This window comes from Physella acuta, unplaced genomic scaffold, assembly GCF_028476545.2.
Source record: "Physella acuta isolate Inbredline_101_S28 unplaced genomic scaffold, ASM2847654v3 ptg001366l, whole genome shotgun sequence".
In the NCBI taxonomy this organism is placed as follows: Eukaryota; Metazoa; Mollusca; class Gastropoda; family Physidae; genus Physella; species Physella acuta.
The window spans coordinates 43,909-68,626 of NW_026732881.1; the positions used below are offsets into that span (position 1 = coordinate 43,909).

The 24,718-nt window shown below is 38.6% G+C and overlaps 1 protein-coding gene across 3 annotated transcripts in view; it reads left to right on the forward strand.

Annotated features, from left to right (window-relative positions):
- LOC131927035 (regulator of G-protein signaling 22) overlaps window positions 1-24,718 on the forward strand; it is a 47,219-nt gene that overhangs the window by 16,929 nt on the left and 5,572 nt on the right. For 2 of the 3 annotated variants that reach the window (XM_059282690.1, XM_059282692.1), the window contains exons 12-28: window positions 818-909; window positions 1,776-1,977; window positions 2,772-2,789; window positions 4,966-5,043; window positions 5,835-5,992; window positions 6,962-7,121; window positions 10,033-10,143; window positions 11,964-12,165; window positions 12,990-13,087; window positions 13,512-13,658; window positions 14,414-14,576; window positions 15,478-15,606; window positions 16,392-16,757; window positions 18,873-19,016; window positions 20,935-21,126; window positions 23,061-23,159; window positions 24,176-24,359. In XM_059282690.1, the coding sequence (XP_059138673.1) occupies window positions 818-909; window positions 1,776-1,977; window positions 2,772-2,789; window positions 4,966-5,043; window positions 5,835-5,992; window positions 6,962-7,121; window positions 10,033-10,143; window positions 11,964-12,165; window positions 12,990-13,087; window positions 13,512-13,658; window positions 14,414-14,576; window positions 15,478-15,606; window positions 16,392-16,757; window positions 18,873-19,016; window positions 20,935-21,126; window positions 23,061-23,159; window positions 24,176-24,359 (2,543 nt within the window). The remainder of the gene's footprint in view (window positions 1-817; window positions 910-1,775; window positions 1,978-2,771; window positions 2,790-4,965; window positions 5,044-5,834; window positions 5,993-6,961; window positions 7,122-10,032; window positions 10,144-11,963; window positions 12,166-12,989; window positions 13,088-13,511; window positions 13,659-14,413; window positions 14,577-15,477; window positions 15,607-16,391; window positions 16,758-18,872; window positions 19,017-20,934; window positions 21,127-23,060; window positions 23,160-24,175; window positions 24,360-24,718) is intronic. The other variant, XM_059282689.1, reaches the window with a different exon arrangement.

Sequence of the window (24,718 nt, forward strand, 5' to 3'; positions counted from 1 at the left end):
GTCCAGTCTGTAAGATTTTGTCTTGGTCTAATTGTCTAGTCTGTAAGATTTTGTCTTGGTCTAATTGTCCAGTCTGTAAGATTTTGTCTTGGTCTAATTGTCTAGTCTGTAAGATTTTGTCTTGGTTCTATAGTCTTGTCAAGTCTGTAAGATTTTGTCTTGGTCTAATTGTCTAGTCTGTAAGATTTTGTCTTAGTCTAATTGTCCAGTTTGATAGCTATTGTTGTCTTGGAGATTTCGATGTGCAGTAGTTTTAATATATATGCAAGTGAAACACAGAAATATTACACACTTTGATGTTTTTTTTTTTAAAGTTATTTGTAGTTTGCTATTTTTAATGGGTGAAGAGTAGTTTAAAAAGATTAGGCTTTAATTTAAGATGGTCTTTTTTTGTCCTTTTCGATTAAAATCTGCAGAAGTTCTGAATGTCACGTGGTACAACTAACCTAAATTAGTTCTCAACATAAATTGGACTTTTTTTTTTACGAGTGACTGAATGTAGTGAAACTTTTTAATTGAAATGCCTATTACACTATATAAAGTGGGCATAATCTTTCCTCTATCAGAAACTTGACTTAAACATCATTGTGTTGTTAGAAACCTGACATTCTCATGTTGTTAGAAACTTGATATAATTGTGTTGTTAGAAACTTGACATTCTTGTGTTGTTAGAAACTTGACATTCTTGTGTTGTTAGAAACTTGTCATTCTTACATTAGAAACTTGACATTCTCATGTTGTTAGAAACCTGACATTCTCATGTTGTTTTAAAACTTGTCATTCTTACATTACAAACTTGACATTATCATGTTTACAGTTTTGACGAAGATGAAGAGAACCAGGACCCTATGTCCCAACCCTACAAGTCCATCTGTGCCACACCTGTCAGCTCCAGGTCTAGCCATTCAGGTAGTTAAAACGTTTCCATTACAGGTAGCAACTAGAGTTTAAACGTTTTCTTCTCTTAATGCTCACGAGCATTACATGTAGTCATTCTAATTACAATTTAATGTTTGCATTTCTTAATGCTAACCGACAGTCTTGTTCTATGTTCATCAGTGTATAAGTTTTTTTTACTATGTCTTTTTATTCTTACTTGTGTAATATCTACTTTTTTTTCTATTTCTCATGTTTTTAAAATTATTATTCTCTTTTTGTTTTCCGTTTGTTTTTTTGGTTAAAGTACTTTTTCCACTTTTGTATATTAAATTATATATTTTTTTAAATGTGTTATGTTGATTTTCGACAGTTAAAAAAAAAAAATCTATTCTCTAAGCCAGGGGTTCCCAACCCCGTGCCCGCGGGCGCCATGGCGCCCGCCGAACGATTCGTATGTGCCCGCCTCTCACTATTCGACAGAGACAGAATTTATTTCATAAACATTATTGAAAGGTTAAAGGGGGGGGGGGTGCAAATCGAAAATTTGAGGGGGGGGGGGTGCAAATCGAAAGTTTGAGGGGGGGGGGGGGTGGAAATCGAAAGTTTGAGGGGGGGGGGGGGTGCAAATCGAAAGTTTGAGGGGGGGGGGGGTGCAAATCGAAAGTTTTGTCCCCGGGTGACGGGAAGGGTTGCTACGCCTCAGGAACGAGTTTGTCGATTTAAAATAGGTGGTGCCCGCCACCCTACCAATATTTTAGAATGTGCTCTTGAGTAAAAAAAGTTTGGGAACCCCTGCTCTGAGCTATATCTTCCTGGTTAACTTAACATACCTCCACTACTTTTGCTATTAAAAATCAACTTTCATGTACACCCCCCCCCCCCCCGTTTGTCTCCAGGTGACCGCCACCCCCAGCCCATGTTCCCCTCCATCTCCCTGGTCCACTCTATGCCCGTGCTGCCAGAGGACGCCCGGGACTACGCCAACCGCCTGAGCATGCACGTCTACGACAACAGCACCGCCAGTCTCAGGCGGATGTTCCCCAGGCAGAGGTCAACGGTCTCGGCCAGGTCAAAGCGACCTGCCCCGACATCCAAGAGGTAACGTTTCCGGTCATCCCTTGTCTGTGATTGGGTTTCGTGGGTTAACCTTATGGGTCATCCATTAATGACGTCCTCAATTGTTTTGGATTTTGGACCCTCCCCCCCCCCGTCCACAAACTTAATTCCCCTTTAAAAGTATATACACGTCCGCAAAAGTCAATTTTTTTCGGACCCCCCCCCCGTGTGGACGTCATAAATGGATGACCCATTACCTGTTTGAATTGCCTTAAGGGTCATAAATTACTTTATACTCATATGGGATGGGGCCTGACTTACCTACCGAAATCTGACAAGGGGATGATCAGAGAATGTGACGTCAAATTTAGATATTAAAAACAAAATTCAACTTAATTTTAGCTGTTTTTTTCTCATTGTTTAAAAACTCTTTGTTTTTTTTTTCTAATTGTAATAAAAAAAAAAAACATAGAGAAATAACCTAATCTTGGGTTCGTGTCAGTAGAATTTCCATTATTGAACTCAGCTCTGGTGGGTACCTGACTCACGTTAGAGAAAATAAAGGCGGCTGTGCATAGTGTTGACCACACAGTCCCTCCACATGCCGTGAACACTGAAAAAGGTGAACTCTACTTCACTTGCCCCATGGACATTCAGCTTCGAAATGGTACTTAACCTAATCCTGACCTAGCTCAGTAATTTTTTTTTTAAATTATTGTTTCCAAAAACGAAAAAGAAACTGAAATTCTGGAAGAAAGCAGGAAGTTAAGCTTGACTATAAACTTGACTCTAACACTCAGGTCTATTTATTTACCTCCAATTTAAAACCTCCCCAGCACTCGCACACACAGCAGGTAAACGTAGATTGTTAGAGGTTGTTAACGATTGTAGATTTAATCAGGTTGTTAACGGTTGTAGATTGTTAGAGGTTGTTAACGATTGTAGATTTTAATCAGGTAATAGCTCTAACATTAGCTCTATAAGTTAAACCAAGACCATCTTGTGTCTCAGTAAAGTAGAATCCTTAACACAGACTAGTTGCTAACCTTTGCATACATTGACACGCCTTAATTGGAAAATAAATTAATCGAAATGCTCCAGGAGTAATTAAGTGGTGTCAACACAGAATTAATTAACCCCAGCTTACGTCATCAAGTCTTAAAAAAATCAATGCAAGACTGTGAAGGCATGCTATATTGCTGTGATTCTGGCAATATGAATTCAAGTAGTATGATCTAATTAAGTAAACACCGCATTTATGTAGACACGGCCAACTCCATACGTGGCCACAAATGGTGGACAAATGTTTTCGCCCCTTGTCCACTAATGGACAAATGCCTACACCCCCTGCCCTATAATGGGCAAATACAAACACGCCCCTGCCCTATAATGGGCAAATACCAACACCCCCTACTCACCAATGGACACATTTCTACGCCCCCTCCCTTATAATGGACAAATGCCTACACCCCCTACCCACTAATGGACACATTTCTACGCCCCCTCCCTTATAATGGACAAATGCCTACACCCCCTACCCACTAATGGACACATTTCTACGCCCCCTCCCTTATAATGGACAAATGCCTACACCCCCTACCCACTAATGGACAAATGCCTACACCCCCTACCCACTAATGGACAAATGCCTACACCCCCTACCCACTAATGGACAAATGCCTACACCCCCTACCCACTAATGGACAAATGCCTACACCCCCTACCCACTAATGGACAAATGCCTACACCCCCTACCCACTAATGGACAAATGCCTACACCCCCTACCCACTAATGGACAAATGCCTACACCCCCTACCCACTAATGGACAAATGCCTACACCCCCTACCCACTAATGGACAAATGCCTACACCCCTTCCCCACTAATGGACAAATATCTACACCTCTTCCCCACTAATGGACAAATATCTACACCCCTTCCCCACTAATGGACAAATGCCTACACCCCTTCCCCACTAATGGACAAATGCCTACACCCCTTCCCCACTAATGGACAAATGCCTACACCCCCTACCCACTAATGGACAAATGCCTACACCCCTTCCCCACTAATGGACAAATATCTACACCCCTTACCCACAAGAAATCTGCCCCTAACAGTTTTGGCATGCGTCTAGCTTAACATTGTGTTCTAAATTTAGAAACTTACCCCTTAGCTTTACCAATGTGTGTTTAATTAGCCACTTACTTTTGCAGCTAATGCCTTTCCTTAAAACTATTTTTTTTTAATTCGTATTCCTTGGTTTTGATCTCTTGCTTAATTTAAGGTTTCTCTTTTCTTGTGTGTGTGGTTAGCTTTTATCTTATGCGCCCCTGTTCTGTGCGTATCTTCTGCCCGTATTAAGCATCTTGGTTGATGCTGCATTTTTCTCTATCATGGATTATCTGACTGTGCGTTCTGACACCCAATATACGAGCAATATTTTACGACCTCTTTCTAATATTTGTGTCGATTGCATTGAGATAAACGCTTAATAATCTAAGCAAAAGTAAAATTTGAAAAGAGATAAAATAACTTTTTAATTTTTTTTTTAAATTTTAATCTTTGAAATAGATGTGAACCTTAATTTAAAACTTCTAACACTTGCTAAAAATTATTTTTTTTTCTTTTCTGTGTGATATTCACGTTTTAAAGATGTACTTTATGTGACGTATAAATTAAGGTACCTTCAAAGCACAAAAGTCTGTCTAAAAACAAAAAGATTATTTATATCTCTACACTATTATCTTTGATTCTTACTTCAATACACACAAGGCTGTCTAAAAAATAAATATATTATGTATACCTTTACACTATTATCTAACCACGCTTTTCACATTTATTTTTATTTTATTTTTCTTTAACAAAAAAAAATGAAACATATATTCATGATAAAGTTGACAATGTAGTAATGTAAATTTAGACCACAGCGAGCCACCTAAGTGATCACTCACTTAACTCACTAGGTGAAGCGCATGTTGTGTTCACATACCATTTGACTAAATATAGATCATATTATTTCCCCTTCAGGTCGACCAAAGAAAGATTTGTACTAGCTCTATCAGCAGACAAACAAGCGGGAGGTCCCTTCCAGCGTTACCTGTCCAGGTAAGAACCAAACCCAAAGGCGTAGCGAGGGGGGGACATGTCCCCGGGCGCCGACCTTAGGGGGCGCCAAAATGGGTTGGAAAAACACATTGAAAGTTTGAAGGTTGGTGCAAATCGAAATTCTAAGGGGGGGGGGGGTGCAAATCGAAAGTTTGTTCCCGGGCGCCGGGAAGGGTCGCTACGCCTTTGACCGAACCACATCCCGTCGCTCCCCCTTATTGACCAGTGTTTTCATTACGAGAGTGATGTGGTCGAGTATTAGAGATATGTGACATCACGCACCGAAAATGTTATTATTCTTATTTGAGGTTTTGATGCACAATACTAATTGTTGGTCCGAATATTCAAATATTCAAATTATTTATTATCACTACTGTCAGGGATTTTACGAGCCTGAGTTGAAGCAGCCTTGTTGGGAAAGAATTGGAATAATTAGGCGAATGGCTATTATGTCGGTTGTATTGTTACAGAAAGTTCAAGGCTAAATATTTATTTTTATTATTTATCTACTTCAAACGTGTGTAAGGTTGCAATTTCAATCAGCTTTAATAGGTGCTCAGCATTAATTGGAAAAAATGGACTATGTCTTTGCCTATCAGGCCTTTATGATAGAAAAGAAAAGCACGAAACATGTATTTTAAAAAAAAAACCCACCTAGGCCAATAGTATCTGTATTCACTATTAAATACCCCCCCTAAAAAAAAAATTTAAAAAAAATTAAAAAAAAGTTATTTAAATAAATCATGTGATCACGTGATGTACTGAAGAATGTGTGTGTGTGGTTTGAACAGCCAGGAGGACCAGAGCCTCGTGGACAGCCTGCTGTTCTGGCAGGCTGTGACAGACTTCGGGTCAGTCCAGGACAGGTCGTCGGACAGGCTGCTCCGGCTGTGCCACGCCTGGGCCATCTACAACAAGTTCCTGTCACGTGATAGCCCTCATAAGATCGGTCAGTGCCTGTGTGGTATTTACGTCCATAGCTGTAGGACATCACCCCCCCCCCCTCAAACTCCTGTCTATTGCCCCTCTGTTATTAACCCCCCCCCCCCCCCCCGCCATAACATCGATGTTAATTTAAAGTAAATTTACCTTTAGAACTTGACGGTCCATGGATCACGAGAAGTAGAGTTCACCTGTTTCAAGGGGAGTTCACCTGTTTCTGTGACCTCGGCATATGAAGGGAAAGTGTGGTCAGCACTATACCCAGCCACTTTTACTTTCCCTAAGATAATTTATTCTTTCACATAAGCAGGTAAACTCTACTTCATCTGCTTTACTGAACAACCGGTCCGAAAGGTTTTCACTTTACTTTTTAAGCCAAAATAAGAAAAACTTGGCCCCAGCAAGAATCATATGCTACTAAAAACCTTTTATTTAACACAACACAATTCCTCTTGTACTTAACACCAATTTACCATTAAAACAAAACACAAAAACCAATGACATCCGAACACCAATCTTCACCGAAACCCAAACACCCTCAATACCATTCTAGCCAAAACACAAACACCAATCACCAAACACCTCTCACACCAGTCACCACCAAAAGCCAAACAGCTCTATCAATCATCAAGCACCACCAATCCGTTTTTTTCAGACTTTTTTCTCCGGGGGGGGGGGGGGGGGGGGGGGGTTGAGGGAACGAAATTTTCGGGGGGCGGACGGCGGACACTGTCAAAAGTATGTATTTTCTATATAAATTATATTTGTTCGGGAGGTGGGGGGGGGGGGGGGGGCTCGTCTTCCGCCAAAGAGATGCCTGGAAGAAATTCTGCCACCAATCACAAAACACCACTACCACTGATTACGATCAATCACTAAATACCCTTACTATCAACCACCACTAATCACCAAACACTTCTTACACCAATCGCAACCAATCATCACCACCCCCCCCTCACCCCCCCCCCCCCCACAGAGCTGCCAGAGAACGAGACCAAACACCTCCAGCACTGCCTGGAACGGGCCCGCGAGTTTATGGAGGCCTCCATCTTTGACCACGCCAAGATCCTCGCCGTGGAGAAGCTGGAGAAGGCGTGGGTTCGGTTCCTGAAGGAGGATCTCAAGGCATTTCTAGAGTGAGTACTGATCTCAAGGCATTTCTAGAGTGAGTACCTAGCTCAAGTCATTTCTAGAGTGAGTACCTAGCTCAAGTCATTTCTAGAGTGAGTACCTAGCTCAAGTCATTTCTAGAGTGAGTACCTAGCTCAAGTCATTTCTAGAGTGAGTAATGATCTAAAGTCATTTCTAGAGTGAGTACCTAGCTCAAGTCATTTCTAGAGTGAGTAATGATCTAAAGTCATTTCTAGAGTGAGTACCTAGCTCAAGTCATTTCTAGAGTGAGTAATGATCTAAAGTCATTTCTAGAGTGAGTACCTAGCTCAAGTCATTTCTAGAGTGAGTAATGATCTAAAGTCATTTCTAGAGTGAGTACCTAGCTCAAGTCATTTCTAGAGTGAGTAATGATCTAAAGTCATTTCTAGAGTGAGTACCTAGCTCAAGTCATTTCTAGAGTGAGTAATGATCTAAAGTCATTTCTAGAGTGAGTACCTAGCTCAAGTCATTTCTAGAGTGAGTACCTAGCTCAAGTCATTTCTAGAGTGAGTAATGATCTAAAGTCATTTCTAGAGTGAGTACCTAGCTCAAGTCATTTCTAGAGTGAGTAATGATCTAGTCATTTCTAGAGTGAGTACCTAGCTCAAGTCATTTCTAGAGTGAGTACCTAGCTCAAGTCATTTCTAGAGTGAGTACCTAGCTCAAGTCATTTCTAGAGTGAGTAATGATCTAAAGTCATTTCTAGAGTGAGTACCTAGCTCAAGTCATTTCTAGAGTGAGTAATGATCTCAAGTCATTTCCTGAGTGAGTACCTAGCTCAAGTCATTTCTAGAGTGAGTACTGACCTCAAGGCATTTCTAGAGTGAGTACCTAGCTCAAGTCATTTCTAGAGTGAGTACCTAGCTCAAGTCATTTCTAGAGTGAGTACTGATCTCAAGGCATTTCTAGAGTGAGTACCTAGCTCAAGTCATTTCTAGAGTGAGTACCTAGCTCAAGTCATTTCTAGAGTGAGTACCTAGCTCAAGTCATTTCTAGAGTGAGTACCTAGCTCAAGTCATTTCTAGAGTGAGTACCTAGCTCAAGTCATTTCTAGAGTGAGTACCTAGCTCAAGTCATTTCTAGTGGGTACTGATCTCAAGTCATTTCTAGAGTGAGTACCTAGCTCAAGCCATTTCTAGAGTGAGTACATAGCTCAAGTCATTTCTAGAGTGAGTACCTAGCTCAAGTCATTTCTAGAGTGAGTACATAGCTCAAGTCATTTCTAGAGTGAGTACCTAGCTCAAGTCATTTCTAGAGTGAGTACCTAGCTCAAGTCATTTCTAGAGTGAGTACCTAGCTCAAGTCATTTCTAGAGTGAGTACCTAGCTCAAGTCATTTCTAGTGGGTACTGATCTCAAGTCATTTCTAGAGTGAGTACCTAGCTCAAGTCATTTCTAGTGGGTACTGATCTCAAGTCATTTCTAGAGTGAGTATCTATCTCAAGTCATTTCTAGAGTGAGTACCTAGCTCAAGTCATTTCTAGTGGGTACTGATCTCAAGTCATTTCTAGAGTGAGTATCTATCTCAAGTCATTTCTAGAGTGAGTACCTAGCTCAAGTCATTTCTAGTGGGTACTGATCTTAAGTCATTTCTAGAGTGAGTACCTAGCTCAAGTCATTTCTAGTGGGTACTGAGCTCAAGTCATTTCTAGAGTGAGTACCTAGCTCAAGTCATTTCTAATGGGTACTGATCTCAAGTCATTTCTATAGTGAGTACCTAGCTCAAGTAATTTCTAGAGTGAGTACCTAGCTCAAGTCATTTTTAGTGGGTACTGATCTCAAGTCATTTCTAGGGTGAGTACCTAGCTCAAGTCATTTCTAGTGGGTACTGATCTCAAGTTATTTCTAGAGTGAGTACCTAGCTCAAGTCATTTCTAGAGTGAGTACCTAGCTCAAGTCATTTCTAGTGGGTACTGATCTCTAGTCATTTCTAGAGTGAGTACCTAGCTCAAGTCATTTCTAGAGTGAATACTGATCTCAAGTCATTTCTAGAGTGAGTACCTAGCTCAAGTCATTTCTAGAGTGAGTACCTAACTCAAGTCATTTCTAGAGTGAGTACCTAGCTCAAGTCATTTCTAGAGTAGAGTGAGTACTGATATCAAGTCAGTTCTAGATTAAGTGCCGGGTTGTATAAAAATGTGTTTTAATTTAGATGACTTCTAATAACATGCATAGGCTGATCTGTATATATGGGGAGAGGGTGGGGGCATAGATCCCATCCCTTAAAAAAAAAATAGGATTTTTTGTTTTTCAAAAATGTAAGCTTATGAAGTTATGTTTTGCTTATTTGTAACATTTTATTTTATATAAATATTATTTAAATAAATATATTGTAACATTTTGATGATGTAGCCTATTTTTGTATTGCTCTGGGTGGAACAGAGGAGTGACTGGAAATTCTCCCCCCGTCCCTCAAATATATGTTTGTATTCCCAGCCCTACCCCCCCCCCCTCTCCTCCGTTTCCCATTGTCAAAACTCAATGGCCTGGCCCACCTATGATGACATGTTACCTAATCACAGTAAATTAGCACAGTTTGCTTTTGCTTTAAACATCGAAAGTTTGTAGTTAGGGTGGACATCGTGGACGGATGGTAGAGCCCACGACTGCTAATCTGAAAGTCTCGGGTTTAAATCCCAATCTGGAATCTGTTGGACATCAATGAATCCACTCAGCCCTGGTGGGTACCTGGCGCAAGTTAGGGAAAATAAAGTTGACTGGGCATATTGCTGATTACACTTTCCTTTCATATGCCGAATTCATTTAAACAGTGAACTCTACTTTATTTTCCTCATGGGCCCTATACCGTAAGGCTAAAAAGGAGACTTTACTTACTCACGTACGATCATGAGTCTATACTGTCTGTGACTACAAATTGTTGCACTTAATTTTGTAGCTGCCGAGTAAAGACGGGTGTAGAGAGTCCACCCAGTACAGCTGATGCCATTGAGATCACAATAACAGAATATGATGTCGTCATCAAACGACCTCGACCTTGGGTCAGAAGGTGAGTGGTCAGGTTTTTAAAAAGTTATGTTTCTTCTGTTCACTATTCGAATTTTCTGACAGCAATTATATTATACATTTTTTTTAAAATTTATTTTGGAACATAGTCTGATGAGATGTTAAACATGATTGCAAATAATAAAACAAATAGATATTGGTGCTTTCCTTGTATCAACATGGTCTCAATATTGTGGTCTCTTTAACTGGCAGTGGTCATAAAAGATCATAATATTAATACCCCTCCCTCTCAACCCCACCACCCCCCTTTAACCCTACCCCCTGCCCTTAACCACAATTGCTACAGTATTCACAAATCTAGCATATGAACTACTCACACGAGCATACTACACTGAAATGGACACAAATATACATTTTATCTTAATATTTTTCGCTCTGCCCATCAAAGAAAATACACCACTAGTAATCAAACAACAATTTGTCGATATCGATTTCTGCACGTAACAGGAATATCAGCATGATCGATCTTTCTCCTCGACTACTACACCACGACAGTGATTAATGATCATGATATATCGATACCTTTCTGAGCAGTTCGATTTCCAATTTATCATATTTTTACCTGACCTTTTGAATACCGTATTTAACTTCGATTAGCTGATCGATTCACAATTATTTTATGGCGATCATTTGCATGATTTTGCCTTTGGCTCATACTTAGAAGCAATATTTGTTTAATAATGTGAGTTCGTTTTTTAATAACTTTTACTCTTAGTCGAACTTTTATATATATATATATATATATATATATATATATATATATATATATATATATATATATATATATATATATATATATATATATATATATATCTTCATATATATAATGATAAATATATATATATTTATATATATAACTTACTTTTTTTTAAAATTTGCTTTGGCCTACCTTATTTCCAATTTCCTACGGGATTCCAATCTAATGCATATATGGTGATGTTATTGTTTGGTTTGCCCAAGGCACATCCAATCCATCCCCATTTGCGCTCTCTTTTAGTTCTTTACCAGTATGGTATTTGCGCAGTTTTTACCATAAATTCTGTTTTAGAAACTTTCTCAGGCAACACAATGTTCAATATGTGGCACAAGCATTTGTTAACGAAAGTCTGCAGTTTCTTTAAATTTAAGCGCAATATATTTGTTAGTCTTTCTTCTTCTTCTTCTTCATTCTAAGTGTTGTTGTGGAAGGGATCCCCTCTAATACATTTAAGTGAACTGGTTATACGCCATTGACTCCGATTTCAGCCTGCTTTTCTTTTTGGATTTGCTTTAATAGCCTTTATCCAACCAAGAACAAACTACAAGGCAGCAGTTGTTTGATTTTGGTGTTCTCTCCTAGAAGAGTGGCTGTCCCCAGCTAACAAACCTCATCTGCTCTCGGTGTCGAACTCGAGACACTTCGTTTTAGCAACCAAGAGCTTTATTGACTCGACCTCTTATCTGTTAGTAATTTGGGGCATTATTCTCAAATTAACATCGCTATAATGGGACGGTAGAGAGCTGGAGTACTAACCCGTAAGTCCCGTGTTCGAATCCGGGTTCAAGTTAGTAGACTGTCCCTGAGTCCACCCAACTCTGATGGGTACCTAACTCACGTTAGGGAAAGTAAAAGCGGCTGTCCATAGTGCTGACCACACTATCTCTTCATATGCCGAGGTCACAGAAACAGGTGAACTCTACTTCACTTGCCCCATAGACCGTCAGGTTAGAAAAGAAAACTTTACTTTACTTTTAACATCACTACACGTTTAATGATCGGGTAGTTAAGATAAAATATGTCTCAAGTCCAGTTTTGTGGTACAGGACGCCGGGATCTACAGCGTCTGAGAGAGCCAGGAGGTTGACTAAGGCGCTGGAGACGGCAGAGGACATGGACGAGAGCAAGAGGGCGAAGAAGAGGGCGGAGGCGCTGGCCAGGAGGAAGGAGATGGAGAGGGAGAGGAGGAAGGCTGTGAGGGCAGCTTATGCCAGGCTGAGGGCATCGAAGAGGGACAGGCACGGCAGTGTGAGTAGAAAATATAAAATCAACTTGACATCTACTTTTAAAGGTAGTTTCATGACGATAATACAGAGGCGTAGCGACCCTTCCCGGCGCCCGGGTACATACTTCCAATTTGGCGCCCCCTCGAGAGCAAATTTTCGATTTGCACCCCCCCCCCCTCGAACTTTTCATTTGCACCCCCCCCCCCTCAAACTTTCGATTTGCACCCCCCCCCCCTCGAACTTTTCATTTGCACCCCCCCTCAAACTTTCAATTTGGCGCCCCCCCCCCCTAAGGTCGGCGCCCGGGGACATATGTCCCCCCCCCCGCCCCCCCCCCCCTCGCTACGCTACTGCGATAATGATAAAACTAAGTAGAAGTATAATACAGTATACGGTTCATGAGACACATGAAGTAGAGTGCAACATTTTATCTGATCTCAGCATCATAAGGGATAATCTGATTAGCACTTCTTTCTAATCGAACTTCCCTAACGCAGGTTAGGTACCCATCAGAGCTGGGCGGACACCAAAACATCTTAAAGACGTCAGCTTAGTAACTTAATGCGCGACTTCCGGGGTATTAATTGTATACATTACCATCGAACCACACCGTTCCTTAAAATAGATACACGAATAGAACAATGAACTAGATTAAAACAACTCTCAGTCGTGTATGTCAAATCTCCAAAGCTACCAGAAAATATATATTAACTGCAAACTTTTTTTGTAAAATTTCGTATACGCCAAATCTCTAAACCTACCAGAACAAAGACTACTACCAAACTCCCTACAATTCCCGTGTACACATGTATGATGTATCACCTATGTCTTGCCCCTCCCTACCAGGATTCTTCCATGTTTGAGGACGGTCAGCCCGGGGGTGGGATGGGCCTGGAGAAGATGGACAAAATACCTTCTATACTAGAGGTCACAGGGAACAAGCCGTGAGTACACAGAAATGATACATTATATAATACATTATATAATACACTATATATATATATATATATATATATATATATATATATATATATATATAGTCTATATACATTTATGAATATATGCATATACATATATAAATGCATATATATACATATATATACATATATATACATATATATATATATATGTATGTATAAACATATAATATACATATATATATATGCACATATATATATATGTATATATATATATATATAAATATAATTATATATATATATAATTATATATATATACATATATATATATATATATATATATATATATATATATATATATATATATATATATATATATATAATATATATTGTTATGTATTTCTGTCTTTTTTTGTTTTCTGTTGACAATGCTTATGTCCCCTGTCTCTAGCGTGATGGCCATGTTTAAGAAGTACGTGACCGAAGATGACGACAAGGAGATCAACAACCTCATACAACTTTACAACGACCTGGACGCATACGTCGCTCTCAACGACAACAAAACCAGGAAAGATATGCAGTCCAACTACATCTCCAAGTGAGTACTGCTCAGGTTGATGTGTGGGTGCTCATGTGGGTGCTGGTGTGGGTGCTCATGTGGGTGCTGGTGTGGGTGCTCATGTGGGTGCTGGTGTGGGTGCTCATGTGGGTGCTGGTGTGGGTGCTCATGTGGGTGCTGGTGTGGGTGCTCATGTGGGTGCTGGTGTGGGTGCTCATGTGGGTGCTGGTGTGGGTGCTCATGTGGGTGCTGGTGTGGGTGCTCATGTGGGTGCTCGGGTGGGTGCTAATGTAGGTGCTAATGTCGGTGCTAATGTAGGTGCTAATGTCGGTGCTAATGTGCTCGTGTGGGTGCCCATGTGGGTGATCGTGTGGTTGCTCATTTGGGTGGATGTTCATGTATGTGCTCATGTGGGTGCCCATGTGGGTGTTCGTATACACACAGCTCAGGCCGTGTGGATGGTGGTTTTAATTATATCCTGACTATAACAATAAATGTATCACTCACACTTACTCTATATCTTTCCCAGTGGTTCTTAACTTGGGTTCGATTGAATCCCATGGGTTCGGTGAGTCAGTCAGGAGTTCGAGGATTTTTGAGCAATTCAAAAAATCATAGCATTGCTTAATATTATAAAGTTTCCTGAAAGGGTTCCTAATTAACAATTGTACATGCAATTACTCTTATGTGTTTATTTTGTTTCGTTTGAAATTCGATTGGTTAACCAAAAACTACTTTTAAAAAGATTTTAAAAATAATAATAATAAACACATCCATAAACATGTTCGATCCAGGCTTTACCTTGACCCTGAAGGCAAACGGTACGTCCCACTCAACAACGACGACCTAGCTGCCCGTGTAGCAGACGAGAGAGACCGGCCGTCGTCTGCCGTACTGAAGAACATCCACGCCGCCATCTTGCCCCGTGTGGAGGAGGTGTTCAAGGAGTTTATGCTGGTTGGTGATTGTTCATTTAGTTCTACATCATAGAAGTTTATGTTTTTTTTTTGTTAATTTGTTTACAATATAATCACAGGCGGTTCTAGGTGGGGTGCACTGGGATGCGAAGCTCCACCTTCTGTAAATGAAACTTGGAAAAATTCAGAATAGCTAAAACCTCTTGATAACTGCTAGAGCAATGGTTACAAGATATTACAAAGATTACATTTGTTCACCCAAAATTAAATTAGCTTGAATTAAAACTTAACCTCTTTCAAATAATCTTCATATAATGTATTGACTACCCATCTGAAAAATGTCATAAGTTATTCGTCAGTACCTTCCCACATGTTGGTACCCCTCTCCCTTTGTGTAAGCAGTGTCTTCAGACTAGGCATTAAATTAAATTAGCCTGTAACTTCAGTGCCTTCCGACAGGGCATTTCAATAGACTTGTCCCATCATACTGGGCATTTCAATAGACGTGTCCCATCATACTGGGCATTTCAATAGACGTGTCCCATCATACTGGCCATTTCAATAGACTTGTCCCATCATACTGGCCATTTCAATAGACTTGTCCCATCATACTGGCCATTTCAATAGACTTGTCCCATCATACTGGCCATTTCAATAGACTTGTCCCATCATACTGGCCATTTCAATAGACTTGTCCCATCATACTGGCCATTTCAATAGACTTGTCCCATCATACTGGCCATTTCAATAGACTTGTCCCATCATACTGGCCATTTCAATAGACTTGTCCCATCATACTGGCCATTTCAATAGACTTGTCCCATCATACTGGCCATTTCAATAGACTTGTCCCATCATACTGGCCATTTCAATAGACTTGTCCCATCATACTGGCCATTTCAATAGACCGGCCATTAACTTACCGACCACCCAACTTCCAGAAACGATCTGAAGAGCTGGGGATCGAACCCCAAAATCTGGCCACCATCACCCAGTCGGAGCTGACCATGCGCATGAGCAGTGAGAAGGCCATGATGTCCAGCTGGGACAAGAAGAGGCTCAAGGGGAAGGTAGGTCACTAGGTCAAGGTTGTTGGTTGAATGTCAAGGTTGTTTAACGTTTTTATGTTTTGGATTTTCAGCTGAAATTATCACGCAACATTCGAGATATTTCATTAAAAGTAAAACGTATTTTTGTAATAGATCAAATATATGACAATTAATTAGGTCAAATGTAACATTTTAATTAGGTCATATGCAATACTTTTAATTAGGTCAGACTTTTAATAAAATCAGATTACTTTTATGTAATTGAATTCGCTACACAAAAACTTAGAGATTATTGTCACCTTTAGTGAAAATTTACTTACATTACTATATTACTATATTTTAAATACAATATCAGAAAATGGGGGAGGGAGGGGAGAGGGGAGGGGGCGAAACAACCGAGAAGAGTACTTTTTTCTTGAAGTACTTTTTCTTTCAATGGTAAATATCTGCCAATAAAATGTATTTTTAATATCAAACTCATTTTCAATAGATTCTGGCTTTTCAGTCATAATGAAATATTTAATAAACTCTTAACCCCTAATCATCACTAATCCTAGCCAGTAAATCCAACCAGCCCTAACTCTAGTCCATAGCCCCTAAATAACTTAGTCCTTGTCTTTTCAAGACACCCCCCCTCCCTTATAAATTCCTGTACATCAGCAGATTTTGTGATCAATTATAATTTTTATTAACCAACACAAACAAAAAGTCTTATCTGAAGCAACAAAACTCCGAGAGTTTGTCTCTGTTAGTTTCTATCTGTACGTCTCTAACTTAATGTCACACTCAACACATTGCCCACCAAGGAGGAGAGCAACAAAGTTCCCTACACCAGTCACAGCCTCGACAAGCTCCGGGAACTCGAGTTCACTTCCGTCAAGGTCAATGTCATGGAAGGAGAGCAAACCGCAAGAGCCACTCGCTCAAAAGATACAGGTTCGAAACACGACACGACCACCGCAGCGCACGATGGTAAAAATCACAAGATGCATGTTGGTGATGGTGGTAATACATCCACCACAACCACCACAACCACCGCATCAACCACCACAGACACACGCAGTCACCAGAAGAGGCCGGAGCAGAAGGAGAGAGGTCAGAAATTGAAGACCATCGCGGAGTCTGAAGAGGTCTTGCAGGCGGTAGTGGAGGCGGGGTCAAGGTTTCGTAAGGTAACCTGGTGGCGGAGGCACTTGGAACTAATCCAAACTTAACAAGTCACGTGGGACTAATCCAAACTTAACAAGTCACGTGGGACTAATCCAAAAACAGACAAATGGAACTAATCCAAACTTAACACACATTGGGTTTCATGTATTTATTTTATTTACTCATTTTTTGTGTTGCACATTTTCTAAATATATTGCACTGTGTTTTGGTTTTAACCAAGTCGAATATAAAAGTTTGTTGTCGATATGCATACCTTACTTTCTTGATATGGTGACCATAATTGTCGTTAGGTTTGGGGTTATAGTTAGGTTTAAGTATAAACTTGTAACTAATTTTGAGACTGAGTTGGAATTATGGGATAGGGTGAAATTTGAGTTAATTATTTTCTGCATTGTCGATGTATATAATCTAGGAGCAGAGCAATAACCCTCTGTCAATTAGATCTACTTCACCTGCTCTATGGACCGTTATGCTCGAGAAGATACTTTACATTCAGTGTTTTTTCCAGACTTTTTTCTCCGGGAGGGGGGGGGGGGGGGCGGCACTTGAAATTTTCGGGGGGAGGGGGGTCGGTAGACTTTCTTCGGGGAGGGGGGGTGCGGACACTGTTAAATGTATATATTTCCTATATAAATTTCATTTCGTTCGCGGGGGCGGTAGACTTTCTTGGGGGGGGGGGGTTCGTTGGGTTGGTGATAATCGCAACGACGAGATTGTTTGTTTAGGTATGTTTGATTGTGGTGAAACATCTGGTTGCTACTCAATCTTTATTTCAAGTTTTAATTGAACAGTTCATGTTTTATATGGATACGTGACGATAGACTGAGGGCAAAGGTTAGCAGCCTCTCAAGAGTTAAATGCAAGTGACAAAATTTTAATCTCTAAATCGGTATTTGGGTTAATCTGTACTAAAATAACACTCATTGCCTTTTATTATAAAAAGTAACAATGATAATAATTACGAGTTTTTCTTTTTCTAACGCTGTGATAGAACTGAAATTATGTTAATGTTTTTTTTTTGTTTTTTTCCAACATTTCAATAAATAAACATATCTGGGTTGTCTTTATATTGGTGCTCATATATGATACTATAGCACTGCATCTAACATGTGTATTAAATTAACATGTGATTTTGTTACATTATATTTAAAATAACATGGTATATATTATCTAAAATTGTTATACTAAAAATTATGTTTTTAGTTGTTTTTAAAAAGATAATTATGATTTAAGAAACGTAGTAATACAACATTTGTGTTTTAATTTTGTAAATATAATTTTAAATAAATAACTTTTTAAAATTAAGTACAAAATATCCTTGTAGCACTTAGCAAATACAGCTCAATTTTAACAAAACAAGTATTAATTATTATTAGTATTAGTTTAAAAATTAACACTTTACTAAAATAAAGTAAACGAGCCGGCCCGCGGCATAACATACGCCGCTATTTAGTTGTTTCTAATTTTCAATAACTCATAATTTGTGAATTCGACAGTACCAACGCTGACACTGAAAATATTTCTTTAAAACACTATAAGTAGCTCGTTAAGGACCATAACCCCCCCCTTCCTTCCCTCCCCCCTCCTCCCCCCCCCCCCCCCCTACGTTTAAAATCGTTGGCTCTGCTTGTAAACATTTAGAGTGAACACAGCTCACTAAAACCATGTAGGGGTGGGGAGGTAGGGAGAGCGTTTGCAGCTTGTTTTCTAACGGCTCGAAGAAGAGAATTATATATATAGATTATACAATTATTAATGGTACATATATCAAATATGAGTAAGTTGAAACCCAAAAATATAATGTAATATGAAAATAATGTGATATACTTATAACGTGATATAAATATAATGTGATATAAGTATAATGTGTTATAATTATAATGTGATATAAATATAATGTGATAAAAATAAAATGTGATATAAATATAAAATTACAAAAATATGATTTGACTAAAATATCCTGTTATATTAATGTAATTCGATACAAATATATTGGGATATAAATTTAGTGTGATATAAGTATAATTTGATATAAATACAATGTGATATGTTGAAGTGACAGATAAAAATCCAACTAAAATACCTTGTGACATATTGACTGTTCCCGTGCTATCCAGGGCGCCCAAAAACCTGTCGACCCCCGGGATCAGGACGTGGTGCCGCCCCTGCCCCACTTCCCCACCCCTGGGTCACAGCGACCCCAGAGTCACTCGAGCAACCGCAGCTTCCACCTGCCGACCAGCAGACGAGCCAAGAAGAAGGTCAGCCTGGTCACGTGTGCTTGACTGGCCGCTTGTATTGGTCAGCTCGGCTGTGGTCTTGTGCTATTTTTATCCTGCCGTGTATTCCACTTTGCATGCTGCTATTTATCTTGCAACTTATACCGGCTGCTAATTTTTTTTTTTTTTTTAAATTTACATAATGATTGTTTTTTTTAATTTCGTATTGTTTGAGAAAAAAATTAAATCTTTAAAAATAAACAAATATAAAAATGTAATATTTCACGCATGCTTATGTATATCTCTCTATTTCTGACGGAAATATATGTTTACCATTACCATTGCACAAGTATAACAAAACCTGCATGAGCATGCATTTCTACATAACCTCATGTGTTTCATGTTTATATATATATATATATATATATATATATATATATATATATATATATATATATATATATATATATATATATATATATATATATATATATATATATATATATCTGTATTGAATTTTATTGCACGTCATATTTTACTATTAGTGCACCATAACTAACGGATTTTTACACACAGGGTGATGGTAGTGTTTTAAGATTGGATTCAATATTGTATTTAACAAAAAGTTTAAGGGTAAAGTTTAGGGTGAAGAAGAGGTGGAAAAACCTGATCCGAGTTTAGTTTATGTTTAGATCAATGATAAATGTGTTTTCAGCTTCAGTGGTTTTGATTAATTTAAAAATGTGAACAATTAAAGTTTAGGTATTTGAGATTAATTGATTACTGGTGAGATTAGCCTGCGTCAACAGGTATCACATTTTCGTGATGTAATTGTACCAGTACCCCATGAAATGTCATACCTGTATACTTTGTTTTATTTATGCTCTAGCTTAAAGATAGGCTACATCTTCAAGGCAGATTTTCTTTTTTTTTTTTTGAAAAACCATAATCTAATTGCATTTGTGGCAGATTTGTGAAAGCCAAATAACAGACTAATTCTAGTAAACTTTTGTAAAAGTCAACAGTAAACATCTATATAAGTTTAATCGATCAATCGAATATAATCAGTTACCTGATATTCATTCCATTTCTTTATAATTTTAATTCCTTTTTAAATCATACTGAAATCTTTAATTAAAGAATGTTATTAGCCAAATGTATGAATATATGATTAAACGTATCACTTTCATTGTAACCATTTTACTGCAATATCTAACATGAATCTACTAACTTGGGATATGGATATTGTATTAAATATTGTGTAAACGTATATTTATATTATTACAAATCAGGTTAAAATTGTTGTAAAAAAATAATTCTACATTTGTGATTATGTTTTAATAATGTCTAAATTAAATTAAAAGGATAAAAATGTTCCTTACTATTTAAAAAAAAAAAGATATTTCATAGAGAAATGTTTAATTTTAATCATCTGTATTCAGCACATTCTTTTGCTATTTGGATGTGTAATGTTTTGTCTTCTAGAAACAGGTTTGTTTCGCTAAAAGGCTAAAACAATTCCTTCATTAAGTCGTACTTCGAGATTATTTTTAAAAATCGTGATAAAGTTAATAATTAATGAGCTTTTACTATGTAAAAAGATATTTTTAGAAATAAGTAAACAAAAATAAATTTGTTACTGGGTCAATAATACTAGAACAGGAGGACGGCCTCAGTGTGTTGCTAGGTTAGTAGGTCACTGTGTCAGTGTGTCACTGGGTCAGTAGGACACTATATTAGTGTGTTACTAGGTCAGTAGGACACTGTATCAGTGTGTTACTAGGTCAATAGGACACTGTATCAGTGTGTCACTGGGTCAGTAGGACACTATCAGTGTGCCACTGGGTCAGTAGGTCACTGTATCAGTGTGTTACTAGGTCAGTGTGTCACTGGGTCAGTAGGTCAGTAGGTCACTGTATCAGTGTGTTAATTCACGTGTTGTTTCCTCACGTGTGTACAGCACACAGGCCGCGCCCAGCCCACGAGAGATGACAAGATTGAGTTCCTGAACTGTCTGAACCAGTCCGCCATGGGTCACCTGACCATCCACATGCTCTACTTCTACAAGTATCTGCTCAAGCACGGGGAGGCTGACCAGATGCCACAGATAGACAAGGATCTGTTTTTTTATATTGAGGTCCAGAAGTTTAAGGTAAGGGGGTGGGGGTGGGTGAGGGGTTACAGATAGACAAGGATCTGTTTTTTTATATCGAGGTCCAGAAGTTTAAGGTAAGGGGGTGGGGGGGGGAGGGGTTACAGATAGACAAGGATCTGTTTTTTTATATCGAGGTCCAGAAGTTTAAGGTAAGGGGGTGGGGGGAGGGGTTACAGATAGACAAGGATCTGTTTTTTTATGTCGAGGTCCAGAAGTTTAAGGTAAGGGGTGGGGGTGGGTGAGGGGGAGGGGTTACAGATAGACAAGGATCTGTTTTTTTATATCGAGGTCCAGAAGTTTAAGGTAAGGGGGTGGGGGGGAGGGGTTACAGATAGACAAGGATCTGTTTTTTTATATCGAGGTCCAGAAGTTTAAGGTGAGGGGGAGGGGTTACAGATAGACACGGATCTGTTTTTTTATATCGAGGTCCAGAAGTTTAAGGTAAGGGGGGAGGGGGGGTTGTTACAGATAGACAAGGATCTGTTTTTTTTTATCGAGTTGTGGAAGTTTAAGGGGGAGTGGTGGCGGAAAAAGTGTAAGGCAATGGTGGATAGGATAAGTTTATGCTTTTTGTATATACTTAAATCTGCTTTAGTTGTTTAAAACTTCGGTTTAAAATTAAACGAAATGTGTGAACACAAGAACTTAGTTTTACCTCTATCATTCACCATGTATGACAGCTTAAAAGTATAGAGTTTATTTATTCTGGGAGCCGGACGTTTTCCCGAAAGACACTTGCCTGAATGCGACAAATGCCCGAATGTCACTTGCCCGAAGGCCGTTAGCCCGAAAAATGTTAACATTATATATTACCAAATAATCATTCGTAATCAATTTAAATTGAAAATGTTGATAAACATCTACGCAAAAAGAACGGAAAAAAAAATAATATTTTGTATTACCACGCAGATATTTTAAATTAATTTGTATTTGCTCTATATAAAGTGTAGAAACATACTTTGTCTTCCATCTATAAAACCAGACAAAAAATACCTTTTTCGTTTATCACAAGTTTTTAAAATGAATTTTGCTTTCTTTATTAAGTAATCGCTTCAAAACATTGTCTAAACAAGGTGCATTAAATGAAGATCAAACGTATTTGACTACCTTTTGTTTTTAAATTCGCCGCCTATACCACGCCTCGTTCTGTTGTGAAATGATCACCCCACAATTTTACATAACAAGATAAATCAAACAAACGCGTCTCTGTTCAATGTTGCGAGACGCCGCGCCGCCCACACCATGTCATAAGCGCTATATAACCATCGCAACACGTCGGCTAAACAAGGTGTTCAAAACTTACATCAAAAGAATGTTAGGACATAGCCGCCAACATCTCTTTAAATTTATTAAAGAATAAAGATTTTTTACAGCCATTTCTCAATTTTGAAAAAAATAAAATAAAAATCGAAATTTTAAAATTATAAACAAATTTGCTTTTATGCTTAGATTTGTGTTTATTATCAAAATTTCAAACTTAACTTGATAAAGAATCTCTATTTAGTAATATTATTTATTATCTAATATTAACATTTTTCGGGCAAACGGCCTTCGGGTAAGTGGCATTCGGGCATTTGTCGCATTTGGGCAAGTGTCCATTCCGGCAAGTGTCCATTCGGGAAATCGGCCTTCGGGCAAACGGCATTCGGGCAAGTGTCTTTCGGGAATTTGTCGTAGACCCATTTATTCTATTCCATATAATTTAACAGTACGTTAGTCAAATCAATGTGATTTTAAAAAATATATCGGTGGATGTTTGAAGAATTGAAAGCCAAAACAAAAGCGGACCATTAAGTCACGCAAATCAAGTTGCCATCTCAAATATATGTAACAGAAATAAATTTATATTGGGTGTGTTACATTGTGCATTTAATCTTTATTTTTAAAAAAATTATTATTATTATTATTTATTTTTTTGTTGTAAATGACAGGACGGCAGTCACGGCTATTCCGACCCTGAGCTACTGAAAGGCAAAGTCCAGTCTATTGTGGCCTGTTTCTTAGACTCTGTCTATCTCCCTAGTCTACAGGTAGGTGTGGCTCAAGGATAGGTCATTATGTGGGTAGGGGATGGGTGGGGATGGGTAGGGTTGGGGAGTGGCTAGAGAAGGGGTAGGGCATGCAATGGTAATGATAAGGGAAAGTTACGTTCCTTTTTCGAACCTGACGGTCCATGTGGCAAGTGAAGTAGAGTTCCACTGTTACTGTGACCTGAAGGTTAGCGGATGTAAAGCCTAAGCAGTTTTATGTGATCCTCCTCCCGGTATAACCAAATAAAGTTATTGAACAACTGATTAACTGTTTATGATTGATTACAAAAACAAACAACAACAAACTCTTAAATATTTTCCCTATCGATTAATTAAAATAAATTTAATCGATTTCTAATTGTATTGTCGCTTTATCAAAGAAGTATGTAACTTCAAGTTAATTGACCAATCAAACGGATCATAAAGCTGATTACTTTAAATCAATCACCTATTGTACTACTGATACATAGAAGTAAGGTGAAACTTGAGGGCACATGGGGCAATCAATGTGAATTAGGTACCCATCTGACCTGCAAGGACTCAGGGACATTCTACTGACTTGAACCCCGGATTCGAACTCAAAACTTTCGGGTTAGCAGTCTAGCGCTCTACCGCTAGGCCACGTTGCAAGATGACCGCTAGAAGTATGCGTTAACCATATTGATCCTAACTGATGTATCACAAAACTGATCACATTGTATCGATCTATCACAAAACTGATCACGTTGTATCGATCTATCACAAAACTAATCACATTGTATCGATCTATCACAAAACTGATCACATTATATCGATCTATCACAAAACTGATCACATTATATCGATCTATCACAAAACTGATCACATTATATCGAACTATCACAAAACTGATCACATTGTATCGATCTATCACAAAACTGATCACATTGTATCGATCTATCACAAAACTGATCACATTGTATCGACCTATCACAAAACTGATCACATTGTATCGATCTATCACAAAACTGATCACGTTGTATCGATGACCCAATCAGATCGATCTCCCCCAAGACCTGCACCAGAAAGCCCTCAAGAACGCCCAGAAGTACCTGAGCGGCAGGGAACAATGGCCGACCCTGTTTGACGAGGCTCAGGTCCACATCTTCAAGGAACTTCTCTTCTACTGGGCGGGCTTCAAGAGGGCCATCTCCACACCGGTAGACCTGCAGAAAAAACCAGGTGCGATGTATAACTTATTTGTGTGGGGTCGTCTATTGGTGACGTCAGGACCTTGCCCCGATTTTTTAACCCATCCCTCCTTTCGTCTCCTTTAGTCATAATATTACCCCCCCCCCCTTCCACTCCCAGGAAAATATAACGTCATATAAGTCGTCAAATTATTTCCTAATTTTTATTTTATTTGTTAAGTGAACAAAGGGATATAACTCATCTATTATTATTTTGCGGTAAATATTAATTGAGTTTTATCCCTTGGCATATAAAAATACTTTTAAATATTTAAAAATTTTTGAATAAATACAATTTTCATCGAAGTTTACAAAAAAAAATAGGTCTTTTTATTTTTAAATCTTTTAAAA